Source organism: Trichoderma harzianum (genome assembly GCF_003025095.1).
Source record: "Trichoderma harzianum CBS 226.95 unplaced genomic scaffold M431scaffold_6, whole genome shotgun sequence".
Classification (NCBI taxonomy): Eukaryota; Fungi; Ascomycota; class Sordariomycetes; order Hypocreales; family Hypocreaceae; genus Trichoderma; species Trichoderma harzianum.
In genome coordinates, this window is record NW_020209254.1 from 1,558,556 (window position 1) to 1,582,137 (window position 23,582).

Consider the following 23,582-nt stretch of genomic DNA (forward strand, 5'->3'; position numbering starts at 1 on the left):
CCGGATGTACCTGGTGGAAGTCAAAGGCCACGACTCCGTCAGGCTCGTGCAACGGCGTTGCGTCCGTCGCCTTCTTTATCCAGTGCAATAGATTACACTATCTTTGAGAGATATTTGATGTCAGTAGAGAGACAGAGACAGAGAGAGTGATTTGGCCACCATTTGATCCACTCCGCCACTGCCGTGCACAATGAACCCAAGAGCTGAATGCATCAAATGCCAATATTTCGAGCCCGAAAAGGGCGCTATTGGCTCCGAGCGGTGCTGCCGCATATTGCCGTGCTGTGCTTGCTTCTGTTCAATTACGAACACGGGCATCTGGTCTCTCCCAGTGGATCGTGAGCCCGAGCTGAAGATGCGTCCATCATCTTAACTCTGCAAATCTCCCTGATTAGCCAAATTGCACGCAAAGAGGGAAACCGAACAAGCACGGCTGCAGGTAGAAACTACTTCCTCGCTAGGACTGGTCTGGCGGGCCGGACGTCTCGGTTAGGCTTGGCTTTGGGAGCTAAAGCAGCTCCGAGGTGGCCCCAGCCTGCCCTTGTGCCTGCCCCCAACCAAGACGCCATCAATTGCTCCAATGACAGCCATTGGTTCGTTGCAGCCCCGGTCTAGCCCCATCGGCCAAACTGCTAGCAAGAGGTACTCCGGACAAGTACCTGGTACCGTACTCGTACTGCCTGTACTGCAATCGTACTGCTGCAGCACAGGTGGTACCTTTGGCTGTTTGGGTGGTTGCAAGGGAAGGAGCCTCCAAGGCCAATGCATGCCGGGATCCAAGGATGATGGACATGGCATGATATGGATGGACTTGCCTCTTAAGTCAACTCTCCCCACGCAAATCGAGAAGCCTCACTCCTACACACTACATACCTTATACATACATATACAATCTTTCCAATCCCCTCCTCCATCGTGGAGGCCTTTGTCTTTTCCTTTCTTTTTTCTTTTCCTGGCCGGCCGTTGCCACAAAAACGCCATAGGTCCTTTTAGCCTTCCTTAGCCCGCTACTTGTTCACCCCCAACACCCGGCGCGAACAAATCCAGCGACACAAAGAGAAAGCGAGCAACGCACGCAATCCGCCAAACAGCAAACTCGAATCGCTTCTTTTTACTCCGGGCCAACGCAGCGACACTTGGTGATACTACCATGCCTACCCACAGCTCCACCCTTCCTATCGCCCGCGCCTGGTAGGAGTTGGAATCTTCCGCGCAATCTCACTCGGCCGTTCAATCCTGCGTTCTCCCGACCTGTTCGCCGTTTCTTCTTCTTCTTCTTGATACCCTGCGCAGTTGCCTTTTTGCGCTACTATTTTATACATACTGCAACACGTCTCAATTCCATCTCTGGCTACTTACTCGCCGAGATGACCAAATTAACAAAGCGGCTGGACTTCCACAGGGAGTCAGGTGGACTAGGACTGCTTCGTTCCCACTCACGCGCCAAGGCGGTCGAGACAGCCAAGGCCAATGAGTCTGCGGCCGAATCTGAGGACTCAGCCAAAGACAAGAAGCAACAGCGGTCACGATCATGGTTTTCTCCTCATAGGAGAAAAGACTCCGTTGCCTCTACGATTCTGCGGAGCACCAAAAGCCTTCGCCGCCTATCAGCAGTTTCATCCTCCGCCTCATCACAACCCGCAGTCTCGACACCAACTACTCCTTCCTTCTCGCGCGGCAGTTATGAAAGCGATGCTGCTTTTCATCACAGGAAGCTTTCTTCTGTTGGTAACAGTGAGAGAAATGCAGCGACATCAGAACCTGCTCCAACAGACCCGCCTTCAATTCCTTACCCTCCACACCGACCTGAGCGGCCCGAGGAGGATCTTTTCGAAGGCACAGTTCTAGAAAAGAGCAGTCCGTCTAGTCACCGCCCCAGTCGGAGCCGCAGCATACTGCGGCCATTTTCACCCTTCCCTGGCCCTTCCATCAGAGAGATGCGGCGCCTTAGCCAACAATCTGAGCACAAGCTGCAGGCAAACACTACGACAGCGGCGGTCACCACCACCATCGCCGCTGCGACCAATCAGCTTTCGGAGGAAGCCGAACAGGCGCACGAACCCACAGATGCAGGCACAAATGTAGCTTCATCCAATGCATCTGTATACTCTGAGGCCACACCAGTGCCGGTAATTCCTGGTCGCCGGTCCAGCTGCAGGGCAACCAGCCATGGGTCTGTGTCTTCTGGTGTGGCGCGAAAACCATCTGTTTCCAGTTCCTTTCATTTTCCTATTCATAGACGACCAAGTCAAGCGACGGCTGATATAGAGTCACGCAAACATGTGCGGTCATCTCGGTGGACCCTGACAGAGAACATGGCAGAGATGTTCAAAGCACAGCATTCAAAGACTGAGAAGACTGAGAAGGCCGAGAAAAAGCCTATGACGCCCGCCCAAATCGAGGCCATCTGGAATGGCCAAGACAACAGCAAGGCTGCGAACAAACAAGCGAACAAACAAAAAGCCAAAGAAAGACGTATGAAAGCGGCATCAGATACTTCTGCCATGATACCCCGTCATTTTGGAGGCCCACTTACAGAGCAGGAACAAAGCCCAGTGTTCCGTGACTCTTTCCAGTGGCCAGACAGAGGGGCGTCGCCTGTGCCAATGAGCAGGGCTGACATTAAAATGAGAGCTCTACCATTCGAAATCACTGTCCCGCCACCCCACTCGCCAATTATCTCTCCGGAAATCATCCACGGCGACGTCTCACCGAAGTCTCCTTCAAAGGTTGATAGGGACAGGATTCTACCTGGGAAAATGCTGGTGCCGCAGCTATTGCTTCCGGAGACAGAAGAAGCCATTGTTGAAGACGATGACGCCTCATCAACCAGCTCGTTGCCGGTGGTGCCCCCCAAGAATCCAGCCAGATTTGTGGCCAGAGCTCCGACAATGCCACTATTGCCTCCTATCCCAGAGGGCTTCCGGTCTGCCTCGGACAGCAACAGGAGCTCAAAGGCATCTGGCCACCGTCGAAGCCACAGCTGGAACCATGCCTCAGAAATCAAAGACGAAACCACTCAATACAACAGCACCCCTTTCACCAGGACCAGCCCGTCCTTCAGACACGGGCCCATTGTCCTCAGTGACGCTGGCAGTCGCAACTCAGTGGCAACAGTAGAGGCAGTGGAAGGCGATCGGGACGTTGATTGGACGCAATTCCAAACGGCGATTCTGGGTGGTGCCGCTGAAGACTTGGACGGGCTATTCCCAGAAGAGCTTGTACAGGCAGATGAAGAGGAGAGCCATATGGCTGAAGAGGTGACTACTTGGTTTGAAGGGTTTGGCTTCGAAACTCCTGGCGAGCTTATCGCCTCGGAGAAGAAGTCGGAGCGATCAGCACAGCGAGACTCGGCTGGCAGCATGACATCAGCTGCATCAACACCCTCGACAGTGCAGACGGATGCTGATGCGGAGCTCAAGACCCCTGTGAGCGCCCAAGAGCAACACCACATCTTTGACACTATTAAGCAGCTTCGCAACGGCTGCGAGAGCACCTACAGTGCTAGCATTTATACGACGGATAGCATGGACGGTCCTTGGCCGGCGGCAGCGGAGGGCGAGATGGACGGCGAGATGGACGGCGAGGGAGCTGGGGGCTCAAAGCAGGCCATGTCCCATGGCCTCGAGGCATTCCTTGGATTCAAGGTTGATGACACGTATTGAAGTGTTGCATGATATACTGGGGGATATTGTTTTGATTTGAATTTTTGCATGATGTGATGGCTTGGGATTTTGGTTGAATCATGTGCCAAACGCCGCATTTCATTTCCTTTGTCAATTATATACCATTGCATGAGCTTGGAAGTTGAGAGCTGAGTCGGTCTTTATGGAGGCAGATACCAGTTGTTGAATGATACCACAACGCGAACAGCGATTATTTTTGTCCAAGCCGGCGTGTAATATTCTATGCTGCTATTGTGTAAGATGTGTTGAGCTTAGGCTGTAATAGTAATTAACAAAACCGTATAATGTATTATTATTGTTAAAGTAATTAGCATTCATCATGCCTAACTGTGTGAATTGCGTGTGATCTGATAATTCATCAAAAAAGTCCTGTAGCTGCCCGAGTTCCCCCACCATGGCTGCGATTTCCGTGGCGCATTAGCTGGCGGCGCTTGTCTCTAGTTCCCTTGACCTCACTCGATCCCATCTCACCTTTTACATCCTCAATCGCCAGTGAACACTTTCAACTTTCAACATCTACACACGACGTCAAGAGAAATTCACACACTTCCCGTCTGAGCTCCTTCTATTACAACCGTCGACATATGTCTCTTCACATTTGTTGTCATTTCTGACACACAAAGAAGGCCCCAGTACAAGGCACAGAGCGCGTTCTCTAGCAAACTCTCACGTACACACATATAAAAGTGCACAAGCAGAGTCGACAATAACCAGCATCATCAAAGGGAAAGCTCAGTCGCGGATTTCTTTACCAACTATCCAAAGGACACATCTGTCCACTTTCTTCTCCGGAAAGAGTAATACAAGAGAAAGACATAAAACACCCCACAACAACAATGCTCCGCCGCCCACCGACAACGCTGCAAATCACAGCCGAGGACATCGCCGCGTACGAGGACCGGCGCGCGAGCGAGGCACTCCTGGCGGCGCAGAAGGCTCACGCGGCTGAGGTCCAGGCGCGGGCCACGTCCAAGGCAGCAGGAGGAGGAGCAGCTAACACTGGAGGAGGGGCGGAGGCGGCGACGCAGCAGACCACGGCGGCGATGGGGGATCTCGGGCTCGGGCAGGCGATGGAGGGCGTGCAGGAGGATGCGGAGGGGAGGGCGAGGAGGAACAGGGAGGAGAGGGATGGGAGGATTGGGGTGGGGAGGAGGGCGAGGTGAGTGAGGAGGAGAAAGTGTTTGTGTGAGAGTGAGAGAGAGAGGGTCAAGGCAGTATATGGGGCGTGAGGATTGAGATTTCAAGGTGGTTTGTCGTATTATAATTATGATTATTGCCTATTGGTATTAAACCCTGTGAAATATATATAAAATTGACACAAATGAGGGTACACTCCGGTATTGAATGCTTGGTATAAACCTGTTCTAGCCATTTGTCCTGATCATGCATCTCCTCCCACCCGCTTGCCAAAACACATACAAATAAATTTTCCCCATCGATAATTAAGTACCTAGTAAGTAATGCAATGCAATGCAGCATCTACAAGCCCAGTCCATATGCAGAAAATAAAATAAAATACAAGACTCGTTCATTCTATCTCATCTTTCGCCGGCCGCTCCAAGTTCCAAAATGGGCACTTTAGCCGTTCCTTATCAGGTAAATCCAAATCAGCACCGCGATCCAAGTTACTCTCCACGTTGTTGTCCACATCTCTGTGACCATGACCTTGACCGAGAACCGATCCCCCCTGCCGGTCGTTGTTTTCCACGACCTGCTGGTGTCGTAGTAGTCTTCGTTGATCGTGATCCGCGGCCACTTGCCGTCAGCCAGGCTCCTTCGAGGTCTGTGTTTGCCCTTTTTACCAGCCCAGCGTGTGTTACTGGCGCCATTGCTCGAGCTAGACGAGGGCGTGATCGGCGGCTCGACCTTGTCTTTGTAGATGGGGAGGCTAGCGCCCCTTCGTTCGGGCGGCAGGGCAAACGGGGTGAGGCGTAGGACGGGAACGAAAAAGGCTCTGACGGCGAGGAGGATGAGGGAGAAGATGCAGAAGGCGATATAGTTCATGTATTTGACGAGTTGATTTGGTAAAAGGCACAGATGAGTCTGTACCGTCTTCTCGGGTGAACCGGGAAGGGGTTTGCCATCCTTGTCGATTGGGTTGTAGAGACTGACCATGAGAAAGCCTGGGGTTGGCACGCCCTGTGACATGCTCATCGTCTTGACGGTAATCTCCCGCACATTCTCTTTGGCGTCAGAGTGTACGAGTTCGCAGTAGTCGTGGTCGTCGCCGGAGAAGGCATGAACGACGTTGCCGATACTCTTGACGAGCTTGACGGAATCCTCCTCCGAAAGCACGTTCTGGTATTGGTACCCAGCCACCACTGATATAGCATTGGCAGGATCTTTCTCGTCGGATCCTTTCTTCTGCGGCCAGTGCTCACGTTGCGGGCCACAGGGCGTACCAGGCTCACGATAGAGCGGAACATGAGTAAGGAGAAGCGTGGGGAAGTCGGCAGCGCCTGGCCCGGGATCTCTCGACCATCGGGTCAAGTCTGCCTTGTCCAGCTCCTCGACGTGGTGCTTGAACTTGATCCCCCGTTCAACGCCGTACCAGAACTTTAGCTCGTTCTGCGCCATCTTCCGCTTTGTAGATTGAACACCGTCTAGGAACTCGTGGACGGGGCCGTAGATAGACGACAGGTCATGGTTGTCTCTCTGAGTAGACGTTCCCGCGCTCAGGGAGACAGCGTCGACCGAGACAATGGTATGGTTTCCCACAATGTCAACTCGGTTTCCATCTCCAAAATATGCCTGATAGCGATCTCTTACCGGCACCTGGACCATGGCGCCGAAGCCGAGGTCATGGTTTCCGGGCAAGCTCGCCACCAGCTTCCTGCCTCTTTGCCATGGACCCGGCTTACTGCCTGCGATATTCCAGTTGTCAAAGAAAATCTCCCCAAAGCGTCGGTATTCCTGGAGCCAAAAGTCGTCGCCGTACTTTCGATGCCACGTCTTGACCCATCTCTGCTCCTTTGCCGTGCGTCCACGCACCCCCCATTTGGGATCGACAAAGAGGCCCTGCCTCGTCTTCCACTCGCGGCCGCCCTCTAGCATGTCACCCAGGAAGAACAGGCTGTCTGGGTGCAGCTTATGTAGCAGCGCATTGTAGCTCTGCTTAAGATATCTGTCGGTGATGGTGACGACGGTGGCCAGCACCGCTGATGGCCAGTCGGGGTTGGTGTGAGGATCGAGGATTTGAGGGTCGGCGATGAGGACGAGGTGATGGGGAGTTGCACCTTTAGGCTGGTTGAGAAGTCAGTTAGCCATTGTCTCTTTTCACTGCTACATCCCATAGCCATCCATATTCAAGCAAGGGGGGCCATCAATATCAAGGTACAAAACTCACCCACTTCTCCCAGCTCTTCCAGTCGCAGACGTTGACATGGTTAGTGTAGATCCAGCGCTCTCCCCACAGCAAAAGGAGCATCCAGAAAAAGGCCAGCAGATGCGGGAAGCTCAGCAGCCTCTTGGACGTCATGTTCCGCTTGACCTGGCGCATCACCGCGGCGGCGACGATGGCAGCCCTGTGCATGCCCGGCCCTTTGATCCATTTCCACAGCAGCTGCAGCAGCGTGGCGACGCCGCCGTAGATCTCCTCTGCCACGGAGAGGTTGGAGGGGGGCATTTTGGGCCCCAATTGCAGCTCGTTGACGCGTAGCCAGCCAGTTCTGCCAGTGACGGGGACGTATGGACGGGGCTGGGGCTGGTGGGATGCAGATATCCAAATGGATATAAGGTGGTATAGATGGCGCAGGCAAGATGATGACAGCACAGTCGGTGTTGCAAAAGTCCGGGGTCTGTGCAGCAGTGCCTTTGAACCCCGTGCTGGGTCTTTGAAAGGACAGGACAAAGAAGCGCTTCGCTCAATTAATCAATCAATGCAAGGCCCGCATAATAAGCACAGGCAAGCCATCTGAGATGCGTCAATGGCGATGCGATGGGAGGCAGCAGTTGAAGTTGCATCAAATGGGAAAATGATTTTGACGTCTGGTTGGGTACAGGCGCATACTCGTACATCTACAGTATAGCACAGTACTCCGTAATATGGGGGGGAAATATGCTCCGAGACACAGGCGAGTTCTGGGCCTGGGGCGGGGCCGCTAGCAACCTCTCCCTCCCCTAATCCTCCGGCGGCGCTGAAGTTATAGGAGGCTTCTGGGGGGCAACATTTGATGGACCTAGGCATTGGATACTGAGCACATGGCCAACATGTGAATGTGCTTTTACAGCACTGCACAGTTTCAATGACAAAACAATTTACTATCAAAGCATATTCGTAAGCAAATTACCTCACAAAGCATGAATTCCACATGCCATGCTTCCTCTTTCCCCTCAATTCTTGATCCGCCAGGGTGGTTGGGTAGCACCGGACGTCGATTTGTTACCCCGTACTAGGCAGGTGGCTCAAATTGGATAAAATACTCCTTGCAGCCCAAGTAAACGAGAATCAACATGGGTTGTTCGAAGTTATTAGGTATATAAATGCTAACAAGATGCAGCCTATCATAGCTCAAATTGCCCGCTTGGCTAAGCGGTATAGCGTGTCACTAGTAAATACTTGACATGACAAGGTGATCAGTTCGACTCTGATAGTGGGCATTCTTTTTTTGCATTTTTCCCCATTGCACTCCTTTTTTTTTCTCGCTGCTGTTCTTGTACTTTACGACGTACTTGATCTGGTTTAAAAGATCAATCATAGTTTTATTTCAGCTGGCATGCAAACAGTTGTCTCTAGGATGCACAATTTCACATTAAGCATCAAAAAGGCATGTATGTATGTATAGTGAATAGATACAATCTCTCCTTTTCTACTCATCCTCCACATATGGAGTCCTGTACTATCATGTCCAATAATCCAAATATCCAAGGGGAAAAAAGGTATCTAGAGCCATCCATATACTCAATCGAAAGATTCCAGAGGCTACTCATAAATACGCCAAAATGCCATTACAAGACTTTTTAAATACCCGTCCCCCAAACTCATAAATACGAAAAATAAAAAGAAGAAGAAAAATAATAAGTACCACGCTTCCAAAGTACCGATATATACCATCTCTAGTATCTATCGTCGTACATTTCACTATCATCATATCCCATCTCTTCCGTTTGCTCTCCCTCAAGCTCTGCAGAAGGGGCCTTAGGCTTCTTTCTAAAGCTAAGGAACTTCTTAATGCCAGTTGGCTCCGCTGCTTGGAACAGATCGTCCTTGGACGAATATTCATAAAACAGCTTGGGCACCAAAATTCGGTATGGGACGGTAATGCCTGTGGGGTCCTTGGGGTTCACCTCCATGTTCAGAGAAATGTCCAGACCTCCTTCCAGGTTAACCTCGTGCTTCTCGGCTTGTTTCACTTCTTTTGTTGACAGCCCGGTAGGCGTTCGATGGAAAGGGCGAGGCGCCGATGGGTCATCCACTTCGTAGTTGCCAGCAGGGCCGGCGTGGTAATTGACGGTCTGCGCTCGTCGAGGCGTTTGCGCCATGAACTGGGCCTCATCGCCCGCCGAGAACTCATCGTAATCACTACCACCACCTCCACGGAGGCCCGAAGGACGTGGTTGCTGGGCCTGGGCTCGGTGGTCTATGTATCCGCCGTCAAACTCGCCGCTCCATTGACCACTCATGTTGTTTTCATCGAATTGACCCTGGCTACCATAGTGTCCGTGGTATGCCATGTCAGCCCTTTGCTGTGCCGCCTCTCCGCGACCAAGTGACATTGTTCGAGTCACTCCCCCTCCGGGGCGTTGTTGATCAACCGAGTTTCGTCGAGAAAAGTTCTTGAAGAGGCCACCTCCTCCGGAAATAGGAGGTCGAGGTCCACGCACAGATTCCCGTGAAACATCAAAGGGCTGTTGTGAAGTAGACTTTCGTCGCCTAGAGGAAAGTCTTCGGAGTAAACTTCCGCCTCCTCCTGGGCTTCGACTTCTTCCTCGGTCAGACATGGGTGGCGTGGGCGGCGGCGTGCTGCCTGGGGTCCACATGCGAATAGAGCACCAGTTGCGATGAGGCAGGAGATTCTTGTTGTTCCTCGGTTTGCCATCGACACCGTTTTGGAAAATCGGAATCATGCACTCATCGGTCTGCTTGTCAAAGTGATGAACCTTGTTGCGCTTGTTGAGCATGTCGGCAACAATGTCCGGGGGTGGGCGATTGACGATAGCAGAAGATACAATGTTGGGCATGTACCTGGGGTCCTTGTGCTTTGGTAGGCCCAGCTTGGGGTTGGAATAAAACTGGCCAATGGCACCAAGGTGAACGTCGCCACTCAAGATGGTGATTCGAACAGATCGGTCGATAGCCAAATCTTGCAAATCCTCGATGATGATTGTGCGTTCTTTTTTATGATTCTTGGCCGTCCAGTGGTCATTGAGATCATCCAAAATCTCATACCCACCGTCAATATTGTTCATATGTTTACCGAGCACTCCTGTCCTACCAAGTGCTTTGACCGGAGTCATTAATTTCGAGGTCAATCTACAATTGTTAGTACAAGAGAGAATAGAAAAGCGGAAGGGTTTTATATCCGAGGAATTTCGGCCACTTACATATTCTCCAGCCATACCAGACGGGGATAAGCAATGGGAACGCCTAGGAGCACGAGTAAGTGCTCCACCTGTCCCCGTCTGATCTCTGCGTACATCCGGCTTGTGATCTTTTCCCATGTCTTCTCATCCAAGACCGTGTCTTCGGTTCTCTCGGTGCGGGCGTCCACAGCAAGTAAAGCAACCTTTCCACCCATCGACATATAAAGACTGCGGCTAACCTCTTGGATGTACGGGCCCGGCTGTTCACCCAAGATCCAGCTTGGCTCAGAAGCTTCCGTCTCGGTCACAATGCTTTGATGTTGAAAGAGCATATAGTATTTGAAACCTACACGCCCCAGCCCAGAGAAGACAGGCGAGCTCATGTCCGGGTGAGAGTAGGAACCGTATCCGTCAAATATGTCATGGTCATCGTACATGTTGACCATGGGGATTTGCGAGGTGGCCAATCCGAATAAGCCTTGAGAAAACCAGTTGCAATATCGCTCCAGGTAGAAGGACTCCAGCTCAGCCTGCAACTCGGGCGTGAAAGCTGCGTTCAACTTCTTCTCTGCAACGTTTATTTGCAGCCATTCGTCAAAGAGGGGGCTGTCGTAGGCCACGCAGTCGTTGTAGATCTGGTCTCCTCCGCCAATCATGGCATGGAATGGTTGTGTCTGATGTGCGTTTAAGACATCGCGCCACATGGGATCAGGCCCGCTCATCTCGTTAGAATTGACGGTAAGACTGAAGCCGTTGCAAGTATAAAACATCATGTTCATTGTTTGCCCACGTGCGGGAACCCAGAAGGCCATGGCTGGGCCACGGTTAATGCGGTATGCGATTCGCTGTTGCTGTTCCCGAAGCTCAACCTCAATGTTGAACCGCCAGAACGTACAACCTCGTTCGGCATGAAGACGGAAGCCCCTCACGTCCTTGTACTTTTGCATCTTCTCCCCATCAATATCTACCCGTCCTCGACGGCTAGCAAATGATCCGGGGTAGTCGCTGAGCCCTTGCGGCAAAGGCTCATCTGGCGGACTCCTTGTAGTCTCGAACAGTCCATCCTCGGACTCGACATGTGACAAATCTCTGCCCTCTTCAAGGTGGTCCACAGGCCGAACATACAGTGTCTCACCACGGCGACCAAGCTTGGGATGTCCAGCGATGGGATCCACATACTCGGGCGAGAGTTCGCCATCGACCTGGTGTGGAGGTGGAGGTAACAATTCAACATCCTGTACGAAGAGCCGAAGCGTTGGTGCAATTTCATAGGATGATTCTGCGTCATTGGTGACAATCATGACGCTTCCCCTCCAAATCTCACGGTCTTGAGCAGCATTTGCACCCCGAGGCCTTGGTAGAGCTTGTTCATGCCGCATACCACAGTATCTCAGAAGCGGGCCGCATTTGAGGTACAAGGGTGGTTTGAATCGAGTAGGTGCGCCATTCGTATTGTCATACTCACCATCAAACGCTTCGGCCTTGCGCGGCCTCGTCGTCATGCTGGCATTTCTTCTGTGATGACCTCCTTGCTCCCTGTCCCCCCAAGCAGTGATCTTCTCTACTGATCTAGCTGGCATACCGCCATTGAGGTCGAGAAGAGTACCGGATAGAGTACCGACAGTGCCCTTCTTCCATTCATCCAGCCACTGAGGAGAATTGTAGAGACCATCGCCAGGGTGCATATCTGCTGGATTCTTGAATACCAGTCTTGATTCGTGATGCTGCTCTGGCTCCTGTGGCTCCTGTGGCTCCTGTGGCTCCTGTGGCATGTGTGGCATTTGTGGCTGTAGCATTTGCGGTTGTAGCATTTGCGGTTGTAGCATTTGCGGTTGTAGCATTTGCGGTTGTAGCATTTGCGGTTGTAGCATTTGCGGTTGTAGCATTCGCGGTTCCTGTGGCATTCGCGGTTCCTGTGGCATTCGCGGTTCCTGTGGCATTCGCATTGCCCTCTGTTCCTGTGGCATGTGTTGCATTTGTGGTTCCCGTGGTATGTGCTGCGTTTGTGGTTCCCGTGGCATTCGCATCGCCCTCTGTTCCTGTGGCATATGCGGAATCTGTGACTCCTGGGGTTCCTGGGGCTTCTGTGTATCCTCTATTAGATCATGGTCCGTCTGATCTTCCAAGCTCTTTGCTGCTGGATTTGGCTGCGGAAAGCGTCCTCGGGCTTTTTGACTCGCCTCGTAAATGATCCTGCCAATGGCAGCCGCAGGGGCATAGTCGGCATTAAGCCCTCTCTCTTCCCGGGCATAGATGGGTTCAGTAGCCCGCCGTTGCATAGCCTGGATCTCGGCCTCGGTAGCAGACTGGGAATGCCTCTTTGTTTCTGGCCGGGCATTCGGTCCATTGTTTGCCGCAAGAGGTAAGGGGGCCGGCTCTCTGTTGCGTTCTTGTGGTAGCGGTGCTGTCCCTGCTGCGGCCCTGGGAGACTGGGCCGCGTCTTTGTATTGAGCCTCTCCAGGCTGCGATCCCGGTGGCAGTCGTCGCTCTGCTTCGACGCGTATCCGGTGCCAAACATCCGCTGGGGGGTCTTTTTTCAACTTGTTACTCCCACTGCGTGTCAAGGAAAAGCCGCTGGATTCCTTTGTCGGTTGATTCACATCTGCGTCAAGAGGCTTCGCTTCATGCCAAATATCGCGTTCGCGGAAGCTGAGATTGCGCTGAGGAACATCGGTCTCTGGAACAAACTGTCTCTGGTCCATGCTGGCCCGAGGGCGCTGAGGAGACTCTTGGCTAAAGTATCGGCGTTGATCATCGGACCGGGGGGCTTCCTGTGGATAAACTCTGCGCTGCTCATCGCGTATGGGTGGTTGGGGCAATTGCCTTGGTTGAGGATCCTCACGTACAGGCGGTTGTGGTAACTGCCTCGGCTGGCGCTCCTCACGCACCGGTGGCTGCGGTAGTTGTCTAGGCTGACGGGGGGCTGGATCCTGATTTTGACGGTAGTATTGGTCTTCGGCTATTCGTCGTGGGGGTGATATCGGTTGCGTGCCCGAATCTTTGGGAGGGACAGCATCTCGCTGGGGCGTTATTCTCTGAGGTACTGGGCTAATTGGTTCAATCGCCGCTGGAGGCTGTTGTTGGCGTTGGCTGGGAGCTGAGGGCGAGGACTGATAGTCGAGGGTTTGAGGACGGCTTTCGCCAGTTTCGGCGGCAGCCCTCTTTGCAGCCCTCGCTCTGGCCCGTTGTTCTGCAGCTTCCACTCTTGCCCTCTTTTCCTCTTTGGTCATGCTGTCGAGCGTCAGCTCAAGCCTCTGGAGGGGTGATCGATTGTCTGTTAACTTTTTGCGCCGTTCGCCCTGTCCCGTTGTTGCGCTTGTTGCGCTTCTTTGAAGCTGATTAGGCGATGCAATACTATCTGTGCGGGTAGGCACATTATCACCAAACAACAGCGGTACGTCTCGCTGAGATTCGTTTGCGTAAGGATCGCGGTAGTTTGTAGGTGGCCCTCGAATTATAGTATCCGTGGCAGAGGGAGCTGGAGAGGCGGCACCGAAATCGTCGGGAATACGATTTGATCGTCGATCTTGCCTGTCATATCCTTCGTATGTTTGCTCTTGAAACCCGAATCCACGATACGAGGCTGGTCTGGGAGCCAGACCTTGGTACTCAGCTGCCGACGTCGGGGAGTTGGGACTGAAAGTTGTGTCGGTGGGAGCCTCGGTGTAAGTTGTCTGGATTGATGCCCGGTTCGCCTTGCGTTGCGGCTGGACGTCTAGCGAGCGTCGCTGGTCATTTGGCGAGAATTCATTAGTGTAGTCTGCCGAGACTCGTCGGCTTTGGATGCCCTTGGGCTGGGGCAATGCACCCCAATATGGCGCAGACATGGTCGAGGTTCTTGGAGATTAGGATGTAGCGAAAGCACCAAGCATAGGCTCGCGCCTAACACGGGACACGGGGAGATGACGGTTACCCGCACGCTGAGCCCAAACACGACACGAGAAGGTTTATTGTGCCGTGATGGAGACTCGAAAGAGAGGATTCAAGACTCGATTTACCCGAGAAGCAACAGGCGTAGGGAGATTGCCTTGATTAGCTGCTAGGGCTCATGCAGCTGTCCAGGCTGTCACCGTGGCACTCGTACGCTACTGGGAGGAGGACGCAATGCAGAAATGCGCAGACTAGAGATGCGGGCAGATGCTGTCGCTGCTCCTTTTGTTGTTTGTGATGGATGTCAGCGCAAAGCAAGGGGAGGAAAAGATTTCCGTCGGTTTGCTGGCACAAGCTACTGCTCCCAGGTCCGTCCGCGAGCCGGGGTCTGGAGTGGCTTGGTTGCTTAGGTGCTAGATGATGTCTGAACGAGTCGACCAGCCTGCCCAGGGCCCTGCGATTGGAGCCCAATTGATCGAGCGGTGGGACGAATGAACGCAGAGCCTGCGATCGAACGAAGAGGCGGTCGGGAGCTGCAGGACGAGGTGGAGGAGCTAGTGGAGGCGGCCAGGAGCTCGCGAGAATATGGGTGGCTGGACGAGATGCTTGAGCAGCGGTACGATGCAAGGCACCGGGACAGAGGCCACGCATTTGCTGCGGCTGAGGACCAGGGAGAAACGGGGCGGAGCTGAATGAGAATGATCTTGATGGATTATAGCTGCAAGGACTCCATAATAGCAGCAGTCTCGATTGCTTTTTTGGTGAGCTGAAGCTGGAGATGGAGATGGAGTATCAAGTGGTTGGTGGCCAGACATGACAATACGTAACTGATGGTACCTATACCGCCATAGCTTAGCCGCCAGTTGGTCCAGAGCTACCAACTCCCATCAGTTAAGCCCGTCCCCTTTTTTCCAATTTCCCTCCTCTTAGAAGCCGAGCCAAATTTCCAATGCTGTCATTTATTCAGTTAGCATCTGCGGGCTGGGCCGAGCAGGAACATGCGTCTCCACAATGATCATGGGCCATTTGGCGCCATCTTTGGGTTTGTCTTACTGCTAATGCCCAATTTGATAGGCCCTAGTCAAATCGCGGGCGCCAGCCACCAGCCACCAGCCACCTGTGGTTTGGGGAGCGAACAAACAATTGCCAGCCACCCAAACAACGACAAGGGGTTTTCCCCTGCCTGGTCAATAGAGTGCTCCGTGCTTGATTGAGACTTTCCTTGGATTTTGCTTCCTTTACCATTGGATATGCAAGCAAAAAGAGAGAAAAAGTGCAAAAAAAGAATTGCTCTCAGGGCACTGGAGATTTGCTCCCGGCAGGGCTTGAACCTGCGACCTTCGCATTACCAAGATTTCGCTGTGAGGCGGAAATATTAGTACGAAGCTCTAACCAACTGAGCTACGGAAGCCCTGGATTAGTCATCAGATGACTCCAATTGTTGATTGGAAGCTTCAAATGCTATGCTATAACCTTTACTCTACTGCAGTTGAATAATGATGCTCAAAGAGAATCAACAATTGGAAATAACACAACGACTCAAAATTGGAAAGCTTGGGTACGGGGTAGATTCTGGAACGTTGGAAAGGTTTTCTTTCTGGAGCGTCGTCTAACTTGCCATTGTACTCTTACATAGCTCAGTTCTTTGTTTTGAACGACGGTTCTGTAACACCCACTTGGCCGCTAGCCGGTTGCCAAAGTTCACAGAGCCAACCAAAGAATCTCAACGTGTACGTCTTATCTGTACTCGTAGTCCAGAAAGATTAAGTCGGTGAGTATACGAGAAGAGTATAGAACAAAGGTTTATATCAAAGAAAATTCCCAAACATGATTGATATCTTTGAATCAGGTGTCCTATATACCTAGGTACAGGTACTTGTAAATCTTCATTCAATTAAGGTCACGAGTAGCCTTACTGTTACAGGTGTAATCAGCCAAGGTGCAGAACATCAAAACTCTATTGAAGAGATATCACAGCGCCGCTAATTGAGCGGCAAGCTCTCGGATTTTGCTCTTGATAACCACATGGGCTCCGCTCGAGGGCACGTCGCCCGAGTGTATAACTCCCACATTAGACAGCACTGATATCACGCAGTCTCCCTCCTCCTTCCACCACAAAGCCGCCGTGAGACCCAGCACGCCGCCAAAGTGGCCTAGCCATCCGTCTTTTTCAGAGTCCCGCATTCTGAAGAGTCCATGGCCCATCTCGGAGGTCCCGCTCGAAGTTGGTCGCCACATCTTCATGGTAGCAAGCGATTCCGCACTGAGCAACTTCCCATCTCGAATAGCAGTGGCGAATTTGACGAGGTCAGAGGGCGTAGAAACCATGCCGCCGGCTGTCCACTCGACGGAAAGGTTAGATGCCGTACAGTCAATGAGCTTGCCGTCCTGAAGCTCGGGAAAAGCTACATTGATTCCCGCCGCCTCACGATATTCCTCAGTTGCAAAGTGATAGCGCTTTGTCATCGTGCCCTGGTTTTGTTCTTCAAACCCCTCTAGAAATGTGTTTTCCATTCCGAGTGGCGCAAGGATTCGTCGACGGATTTCGGCCTCTGCTGTGTTCTGCGTAATCTTTTCAATCATAAAGCCGAGAAGCTCGTAGTTGGTGTTTGCATAGTAATAGTTTCCACGCTCAGGGGCGGTCAATCTTGGGCGGCGAATGTAATCAAGAGGCTCGATATTGGTCCGTTTATGAGCCGGATCCAACTTGCTGCCACGTCCTGCTTTAATCCAAGCTGGGTCATCTTCCCAATTGTCAATGCCCGTTTCATGACTCAAGAGCAGGTCAACGTTGGCTTCGGCCGCAGTGTCAATGTCACGGTATATTTCGGGGTCAAGAAACTTGCTGACAGTATCTGTCAATTGCAGCTTTCCTTCTTCTATAAGTTGGAAAATAACGACGGCCGTGAATACTTTGGTGATGCTACCAACGCCAAACAAGTGAGTAGATGTGATAGGTTGCTGGCTCTCCAGATCCGATACACCGGCAACAAAGGTCCAGTGTCCGCGGGATGAGGTTATTGCGGCGGAGAGACCAGTCACCCCGGCTGCGATGCTTTCCTGAAGTATCGCATCGATTTTGGCGAGGTAGTCTGCTTGAGTAATATCCTCGGAGGCCATGGACGCTGGATGTGTATCTTTTGGTATCGCTCTGGCGTTTGCTTCTTTTCTTCGCTTGGAGATAAATTAGAATATGTAGCTAGCTTCTCCTCAGCTTAAAGCTGTTCTCGAAGTGTCGATTTCTCTTGAGACAATGCATGATGAGCAAGACTAAGTCCATGTAGTTATATTTGTAGTTTGTCCCATATATGATGTAACATTATTGCGGTAAAAGCATCCTAGTGACTGAGTTATGTCCGCAACAAGAGCGAGGTCCGCAACTAGAGCAATGTATACTGTGTAGCCTCGTCAGAAATAGGTCGGCATCTGGTGATTATTAATAGCTCGTCGCTTGTGCACTTCAGCCATCTCACACATATCCACTCCTCAGTAGTTTCTGCTTATACTTGTAGAGGGCGTAGCAATTAGAACATAGCTCGTATAGGGCGTGGCAAGCAAATACTTGAGAGTATATTCGTATAGGGCGTCGCATAGAACAAAAGTCTTGTTATAACTGAAGCAACATCTACTAATATAAAATTCATACTCACATTTCAGCACCCGCACACCTCACCTAACCAGCAAGAGGGGTCAATTTATGCATAGGCACTTCATGTTGTTAAGAGGAAGGGAAAGCGGTTCCGTCAACTTTGGTGAAAAAGCAAATCCAAGCTGAGGAATATAGCTATTACTACTGTTGAGAAAGGCTTGTGCGTCATCAAGCCTCCGTTGACGTGATATTACTACCCAAAAGTTATTAAACTATCTCTTTTCCCTATGCAAACGTATCACTGTCTTCAGGAGCATCCATCTCGCGGTGGTACCTATCTTCAAGTAAGGCCATAACTTCATCGCTTACAGACCCAATGGCCGACGCAGTCTCCAACATTCCTTTTGTGATCTTGAATTCGTGGCCGCGTTTATCGAGGAGAAAAATTATCAGACCTGTCGCATAGAGCTTATTTCCCACTATGGCCTCGAAAATATCCTCTGTAATCTTGATGTCGTTGCCACGCTTGTTTAAGACGATATCCAGCCACTGAAAAGATGTCTTCTGCATCGCGGCTGTCATCAAAGACTCTGTGAATGTGATTTTGTGACCATAATGCTCGAGAAGAGCAGATATCATCTCTGTGCCGCTCCGAGCCCTCACCGTGATCAGAACCATGTCTTCCGTAATCTCTGCCTGGCTGCCTCTTTTATTCAGGAGTAACAACAGAGTCTCCGCTGACCCATTCCTTATTGTGTATTCAAGCAATTCTTTTGTAATGTTGACTTGGTTTGGACACTTAGTGAAGAGCAAGTCCAAGATGGCTGCCCCGTTATGATAATTACTTAGCGCTCCCATCAAAGTCCTCTCATGGATCTTGACCTCGCCGTTACACTTGTCTAGTAGCAATGCGAATATCTCAGGCGTTCGTCTTGCCGCCCTGGAAAAGTGCTTTTGATTGATCCTGATTTCACTATTAGTACTTAGGAGGATTTCTATCATTTTATAATTGCCTTGTGTTATGGCTGGGGCGAGCACGTCATTCGCATTGACGTCGGGATGTTCATGCGTCATCATATCGCTCACAACGGAAGTTAAATTGAAGACAACCGCTAGCCAAAGATCTATCGATCTCTGCAAGAGCGCGTAGATATCCGAGTACGCGTATGAATCGCAACCCTCTAACCAATTTCTTGTTTGCGGTGCTGATATATCACAAAGGCTGCGAGCAAGCTTCCGAGAGGTATCCGTGGAACTTGCGTCTTGTGATCGGAAGTGTAAAAACCAGCTGCTAGCCGCGTAAGAGGAAAAAGGATATTTTTCCTTCAATTTAGTCGTGTTTTCGAATTGAGCATCAAGCATTAGCAAGTAACTCATGCAGGCCTTGGCCAAGATCCCATGTGACCGTGATAAGTTTAGCCGTCCCCTCCACGCTCCTGAAGGGTTCGTATCAAGTAGAAATTCTCTAGCCGTTTGATGGATGAGATATAACTTGGAGTCGTGAATGCTAATGAACAGGCCGCATAGATTTCCTGGTGTTGTCTTGAACCTATCCTGCGGCCATAAGTTCTCCTGTAGCTTTTCATGCGACGAGAACTCATCTCCCAATGCGAGTGTAAGGGCGTAGTTAGCCTCGTCGAGAGTCAACGGGCGCTCAGCAGCTAGGACAATCTGTAGTAGGGCCTCAACCTTTCTATCGTCTTGGCTTCTGGACAGAATCTTCTCATAAGCATCAGATACTGTAGACGGTAGCTTAGACAGGAACTCCTCCATATCCAGTCGTCTGCTATAGGCACTCATATTTCTTTCAATAATCTCCAAGGTTAAGTGCAACCATAGATACGTTCTGCTCTCCATATTTTTAAGACGCTGAGAGATCTTGTTGCGGTCTCCGGCGGTGAAGCTGCTTGTTATATAATCCACTCTTACATCGATGACAAGATTTATTTCTTGGCCAATCTGACCAGATTTATCATCGCCATCAAAGTGTAAATAAGCAGGACTTGCCGTCAGTCTGTCGAATGACATTTTAAAGGTCTCATATGGGCGGCTAGTAATGAGAAACCTTAGCCGTGGCGGAGCAGATGAGTTGGTATTGAGGTATAAGTGGCACAGCTTCTTAGTCAAGCTGGTCCTACCCTCCTCTTCACATTCATCTAAAGCATCGAGTAAGCAGATAATTGGGACTGGTGACGAATCCACGCAATCGAGAAAGATTCGCCATAACTCATCGGTTCTTCGCATTAGATCCTGACTATACTTCTTGTGACTTGCAAGCGCATGTGCCATGAGCTGAGGCGTATGAATGAATAGCTGGTGTAATATTGCGCATAGAGCTTGAGCGCTATCCATTTTGCCCTCCCCGCCATCTTTAAAGAAGAAATAGCAGATGATGCTTTGGGATACAGTAATAGTTGAGGATGAAATTGTAACGGTAGTGTCTGGACTCAAGTGGCGCTCATCAATTAGGGATTTTGATAAGACTGATTTTCCGCATCCAGGCCCTGCAGAAACCCAGAGAAGGTCTCCAGACTTTTTGTCACGCCAAGTAAGAAATCTTTCATCTGTTAAGAACCACATACATGTTCCTGGTACTCTCTCTGGATTGATGTTCTTGTATCTCTCATAGTCTCCTGAGGTCGTGGCAAGATCCCTTAGCAGCTTTCGCTCTTTCTCGTCCTCTCTATCTTCTTTCAAGACTTGAAGCATCTCTTCTTGAACAATTCGCGATTTCTGGATTTCTTGGAGCTGGCTATCCATTTTGGTTTGGATGACGTCTTTGTGTGCTCTGTCAACCAGACAGAGGCAATCGTCATGCAGCTCCCTGATTCGTTTTATCGCATTGTCCCAGTCATCAGACCCCGCCATATTCTGCCAAACACGAGAGAGCTGCGCTTTTGATAAATGGCATATAACTCGAGCTTGGTACTCAATTATGAAGGAATATAGCTTGACCAAAGGATCCTTGAGGTTCTGGTAAAGTTTCGTCTCTGGCAGCTCGAAGTAGGTCTCCTCATAAGATTTCCAAAAGATTTGCATGTCGCCAATCGAGCTGAAGCCATCTAACATGCCCTCGTTATACTTCGCGCCGCATACAAGGAGCAAAGAACTGTAAGTAAAGTGTACCATGATCCTTTGCGAGGGAATGTTTATTTACTGGAAGAAACAGCGAAACACCAGACCAGGCCAAGGCAGCGTACGGCTGAGCGCTTACTGCCGACTTAACAATGGCATCGGACCAGAGCAGGAACTTTGCCAACTTCTCAATCTGTTCTCGCATTGTAATATCGTGTCCCATGATCGAGACCTGTATTTCCTTCCTCTGCCGTATTTCTAGCAGCTGGTTTACATGAACTTTGACATCGTGTGGAGCCGAAAAGCTCTTGCTGTCGACGGAGACACCTTCTAACGAAGCTATGTGTCTCTCATAATCATCCATAAGCTGTTTATCGCGCTCCTTGGCAAGCGTATAAGCCTGAGCCCAGAGCTCATTGCCTTCGCCTGACAAGTTATTGGCCGTAGACGCGGCCGTGGTATGGGGCAAGGTTGGATTTGGATCCTTGTCTGCGGGTACAGGTACAGGAGTAGGGGGAACGTCACTGTCTCTCTTCAATATACGATTCTTGAATTTTGAGAAGATTGGCATCTTTGCTAAAGGAGCCGCGAGGAGTGAACTGTCTTGTAGCGGGCATGTGCAGGCATTGAATGTTGTGGTTTTAGCAAGAACGGAGCTGACCTGCCCACAAGTGCAATCAGTGCCCAATGAGAACATGCATGCAGGGGGGAATATAATAGCGCGTGGATGCCCACATACATGTATTCAACACACCAAGTTTACTACTCAGCATCTCGTGTTGTAAATAACACCGAATGCTAAATAATATATCTAGAGTAGTAAATACTGACAAAACTCTTTAACGTCGGTGTTTAAATCTCTCTAACTTTTACTTTATAAACTCCTAAACTCCTAATTGACATTATTGCCCACCTTCGCACTCTCAACAGGGTATTAAATCGACATATCCGGTCTGTAACATCCTCTTCGTCCTTATCCAGCTTCCATTTTCGCCAATTTAAAACATATTTCCAAATAAAGGACTCTACGTCCAAGACCAACTAGTATTCACAACTTTAAACTGAGTGTTAACCTCACTATGTCGAAGAATCATATTGAGCCACCACTTCAAACTTCGAAATGACAGTCGGATCGGCAATAATATCAGTTCACCACCAGGAAGACTGACCCCGGCGCCAAACACCATCAGCCCCAAAACGCCGACGAGAGAAAGTAGCGCCACGAGTCGCACGGCGTTCATCACCAGAGATAAGAGTCCAATCGAGGACCAAGGGAATCTGCTGCTGACATGATTTTGCAACGGAACTTCAAGTCTGTCGTCCCAGTCGGTGTGACCCCCGACATATGTGACGACATGTGGCTGCATGACCTCGTATGTCGCTGTGCCAGTGAAATACCCCTTGGCCGCATGCGCGTGTCTCGAGATTTTCGGCGCGGTCGAGATCATGACGCGTGTGCGGCTTCGAGTATCCTGGATGTTGCCATAAGTCGCTGAAGAAGGTGTCTTGTCTTCGCCAACGCAGAGATGGCTGTGTCGATATGTCTCGCCGGGCTGGACCCATTCGAAAACAGTAATCTTGGGAGATAGCCGAATCGCGAGGTTGAGCCACCCAGCAAGCGCAACAATGTCATGTAAAGCCTGATACGACGATGAAGACGGCGCGTCTTCTCCGAGGGCGGCAGAGAGAGGGGAGAGCAGTGTTACGATTTGAGCAGTGATTTTGTCTACGCGTTTCCAGAATAAAGGCGGAACGCCGCCCGTTGCTTCAAGATAGACGCGATTTGTGTCTGCACGAAGGGCTGTGCGTCGAAAACCTATAGATTGCGCATCTATGTTAGCCAAATTCGTCTCTAAATCAACAATTCGAACCGTGTCATACCTTCAACGTTGATCATCGAATTGTCTTCCATCCTAAGCAGTTCCGCATGCTCCGGTCCAGCACCAAACAAGAGATCAGAAAAGACGTGTTTCTCCAGCATCATCATCATCACACCCGACAAAAGGGCACATCGATATGGCCGAGACCTGAGCAACTTCTCCCACTCCCCATCAGCGCCAGGCCGAGCAACCATGCGGGCAAAACTCAGAAATTCCTTGGGATGCTTCAGCTTCCAGAGCGACTTCTTCGAGCTGGCCGCCTTTTTGCAGATTCCATCCTTGAGGAATGTATTGATTTCGGAATGAAGCAATTCGAATGTTTCTTGGTGGCCTTCATCGGGTATGTCTCCCTGAAGCTCGGAGAAGGGGAGCTTGCGCTGGCTTGGCTGGAAGGTTTTGAGTTGGCGAGGCATTCTTGCAGATAGTCTGCTGCTGTGTCTGGCAGTATGGCCGATCGGCATTGTGAAATGTGAATTAATCGCAGTTCGGGTTCAGATTTTGACGGTAATTAAAAAGGGAGTGAAAATGAGTAGATGCAGACCTCTGTTCTTATCCATTCGTAGGATTGTGATATTCGGTGACATGCAGACTAGCGGTCAGACGTCCTGCATCTTCTTATGCCGCTCTATCTAGGGTCTACCGGCAGATTCTCAGAGACAGCGTCTTTCACTGGTCGACGCGTTCAATCAAACCGTTCAGAGATGCGTTCAATTCACGGCCAAGTATGCACGCCTCTTTCATCTGACTGGGGCCTGTTCAAAGCGTGTCAATCAAAGGGGTCGTGCACAAATGAACACAAATCATTGTTCACATAAAAATAGAACGTCAAGAGGGATAAAGCCGACCGCTATGCTTTTGAAAACAATTGTCATGAGGACACACGTCTTTATTTCAATAAATCTTCAACTAGCTTTTAGCCACCCATGATGCTGCTGCTCTCCAACTACTGCTAGACTGAAA

The 23,582-nt window shown here is 50.7% G+C and overlaps 6 protein-coding genes and 2 non-coding genes across 8 annotated transcripts; 2 read left to right on the forward strand and 6 right to left on the reverse strand.

Moving 5' to 3' along the window:
* Window positions 1–1,367: 1,367 nt before the first annotated feature.
* Window positions 1,368–4,849, forward strand: M431DRAFT_86307 (hypothetical protein; the record flags this gene model as incomplete). The annotated part of the gene is made up of 2 exons (XM_024923658.1): window positions 1,368–3,428; window positions 4,496–4,849. 2 exons carry the CDS (start codon window positions 1,368–1,370, stop codon window positions 4,847–4,849), a joined length of 2,415 nt encoding a protein of 804 aa, XP_024774660.1.
* A 415-nt stretch (window positions 4,850–5,264) lies between these two features.
* Window positions 5,265–7,311, reverse strand: M431DRAFT_86082 (hypothetical protein; the record flags this gene model as incomplete). The annotated part of the gene is made up of 2 exons (XM_024923636.1): window positions 5,265–6,929; window positions 7,033–7,311. 2 exons carry the CDS (start codon window positions 7,309–7,311, stop codon window positions 5,265–5,267), a joined length of 1,944 nt encoding a protein of 647 aa, XP_024774661.1.
* An 892-nt stretch (window positions 7,312–8,203) lies between these two features.
* Window positions 8,204–8,285, forward strand: M431DRAFT_t96. The gene has a single exon. It is a non-coding gene; the product is annotated as a tRNA-Thr (tRNA).
* Window positions 8,286–8,741: 456 nt separating this feature from the next.
* M431DRAFT_5587 (hypothetical protein) lies at window positions 8,742–14,035 on the reverse strand (the record flags this gene model as incomplete). Its single annotated transcript, XM_024921484.1, has 2 exons — window positions 8,742–10,158; window positions 10,230–14,035. 2 exons carry the CDS (start codon window positions 14,033–14,035, stop codon window positions 8,742–8,744), a joined length of 5,223 nt encoding a protein of 1,740 aa, XP_024774662.1.
* Window positions 14,036–15,388: 1,353 nt separating this feature from the next.
* Window positions 15,389–15,489, reverse strand: M431DRAFT_t102. The gene has a single exon. It is a non-coding gene; the product is annotated as a tRNA-Ile (tRNA).
* Window positions 15,490–16,175: 686 nt separating this feature from the next.
* On the reverse strand, window positions 16,176–17,144 carry M431DRAFT_68318 (hypothetical protein; the record flags this gene model as incomplete). Its single annotated transcript, XM_024921760.1, has 1 exon — window positions 16,176–17,144. A coding segment is annotated over one exon (969 nt), but the record flags the coding sequence as incomplete, so codon positions are not given.
* Window positions 17,145–17,952: 808 nt separating this feature from the next.
* M431DRAFT_85466 (hypothetical protein) lies at window positions 17,953–21,313 on the reverse strand (the record flags this gene model as incomplete). Its single annotated transcript, XM_024923562.1, has 2 exons — window positions 17,953–20,776; window positions 20,835–21,313. 2 exons carry the CDS (start codon window positions 21,311–21,313, stop codon window positions 17,953–17,955), a joined length of 3,303 nt encoding a protein of 1,100 aa, XP_024774664.1.
* Window positions 21,314–21,592: 279 nt separating this feature from the next.
* On the reverse strand, window positions 21,593–23,115 carry M431DRAFT_508406 (hypothetical protein). The gene is made up of 2 exons (XM_024919106.1): window positions 22,624–23,115; window positions 21,593–22,558 (listed from the first exon to the last, which is right to left on the reverse strand). Exons 1-2 carry the CDS (start codon window positions 23,081–23,083, stop codon window positions 21,768–21,770), a joined length of 1,251 nt encoding a protein of 416 aa, XP_024774665.1. The 5' UTR covers window positions 23,084–23,115; the 3' UTR covers window positions 21,593–21,767.
* Window positions 23,116–23,582: the final 467 nt, after the last annotated feature.

What these genes read in the sequence shown, in the direction of transcription:
- M431DRAFT_508406 (XM_024919106.1), bottom strand. Translation starts at nt 23,083, where the DNA reads ATGCCGATCGGCCATACTGCCAGACACAGCAGCAGACTATCTGCAAGA. An exon ending in TTCGATGATCAACGTTGAAG is followed by an intron (nt 22,559 to 22,623) that starts GTATGACACGGT and finishes CGCAATCTATAG; the next exon opens with GTTTTCGACGCACAGCCCTT.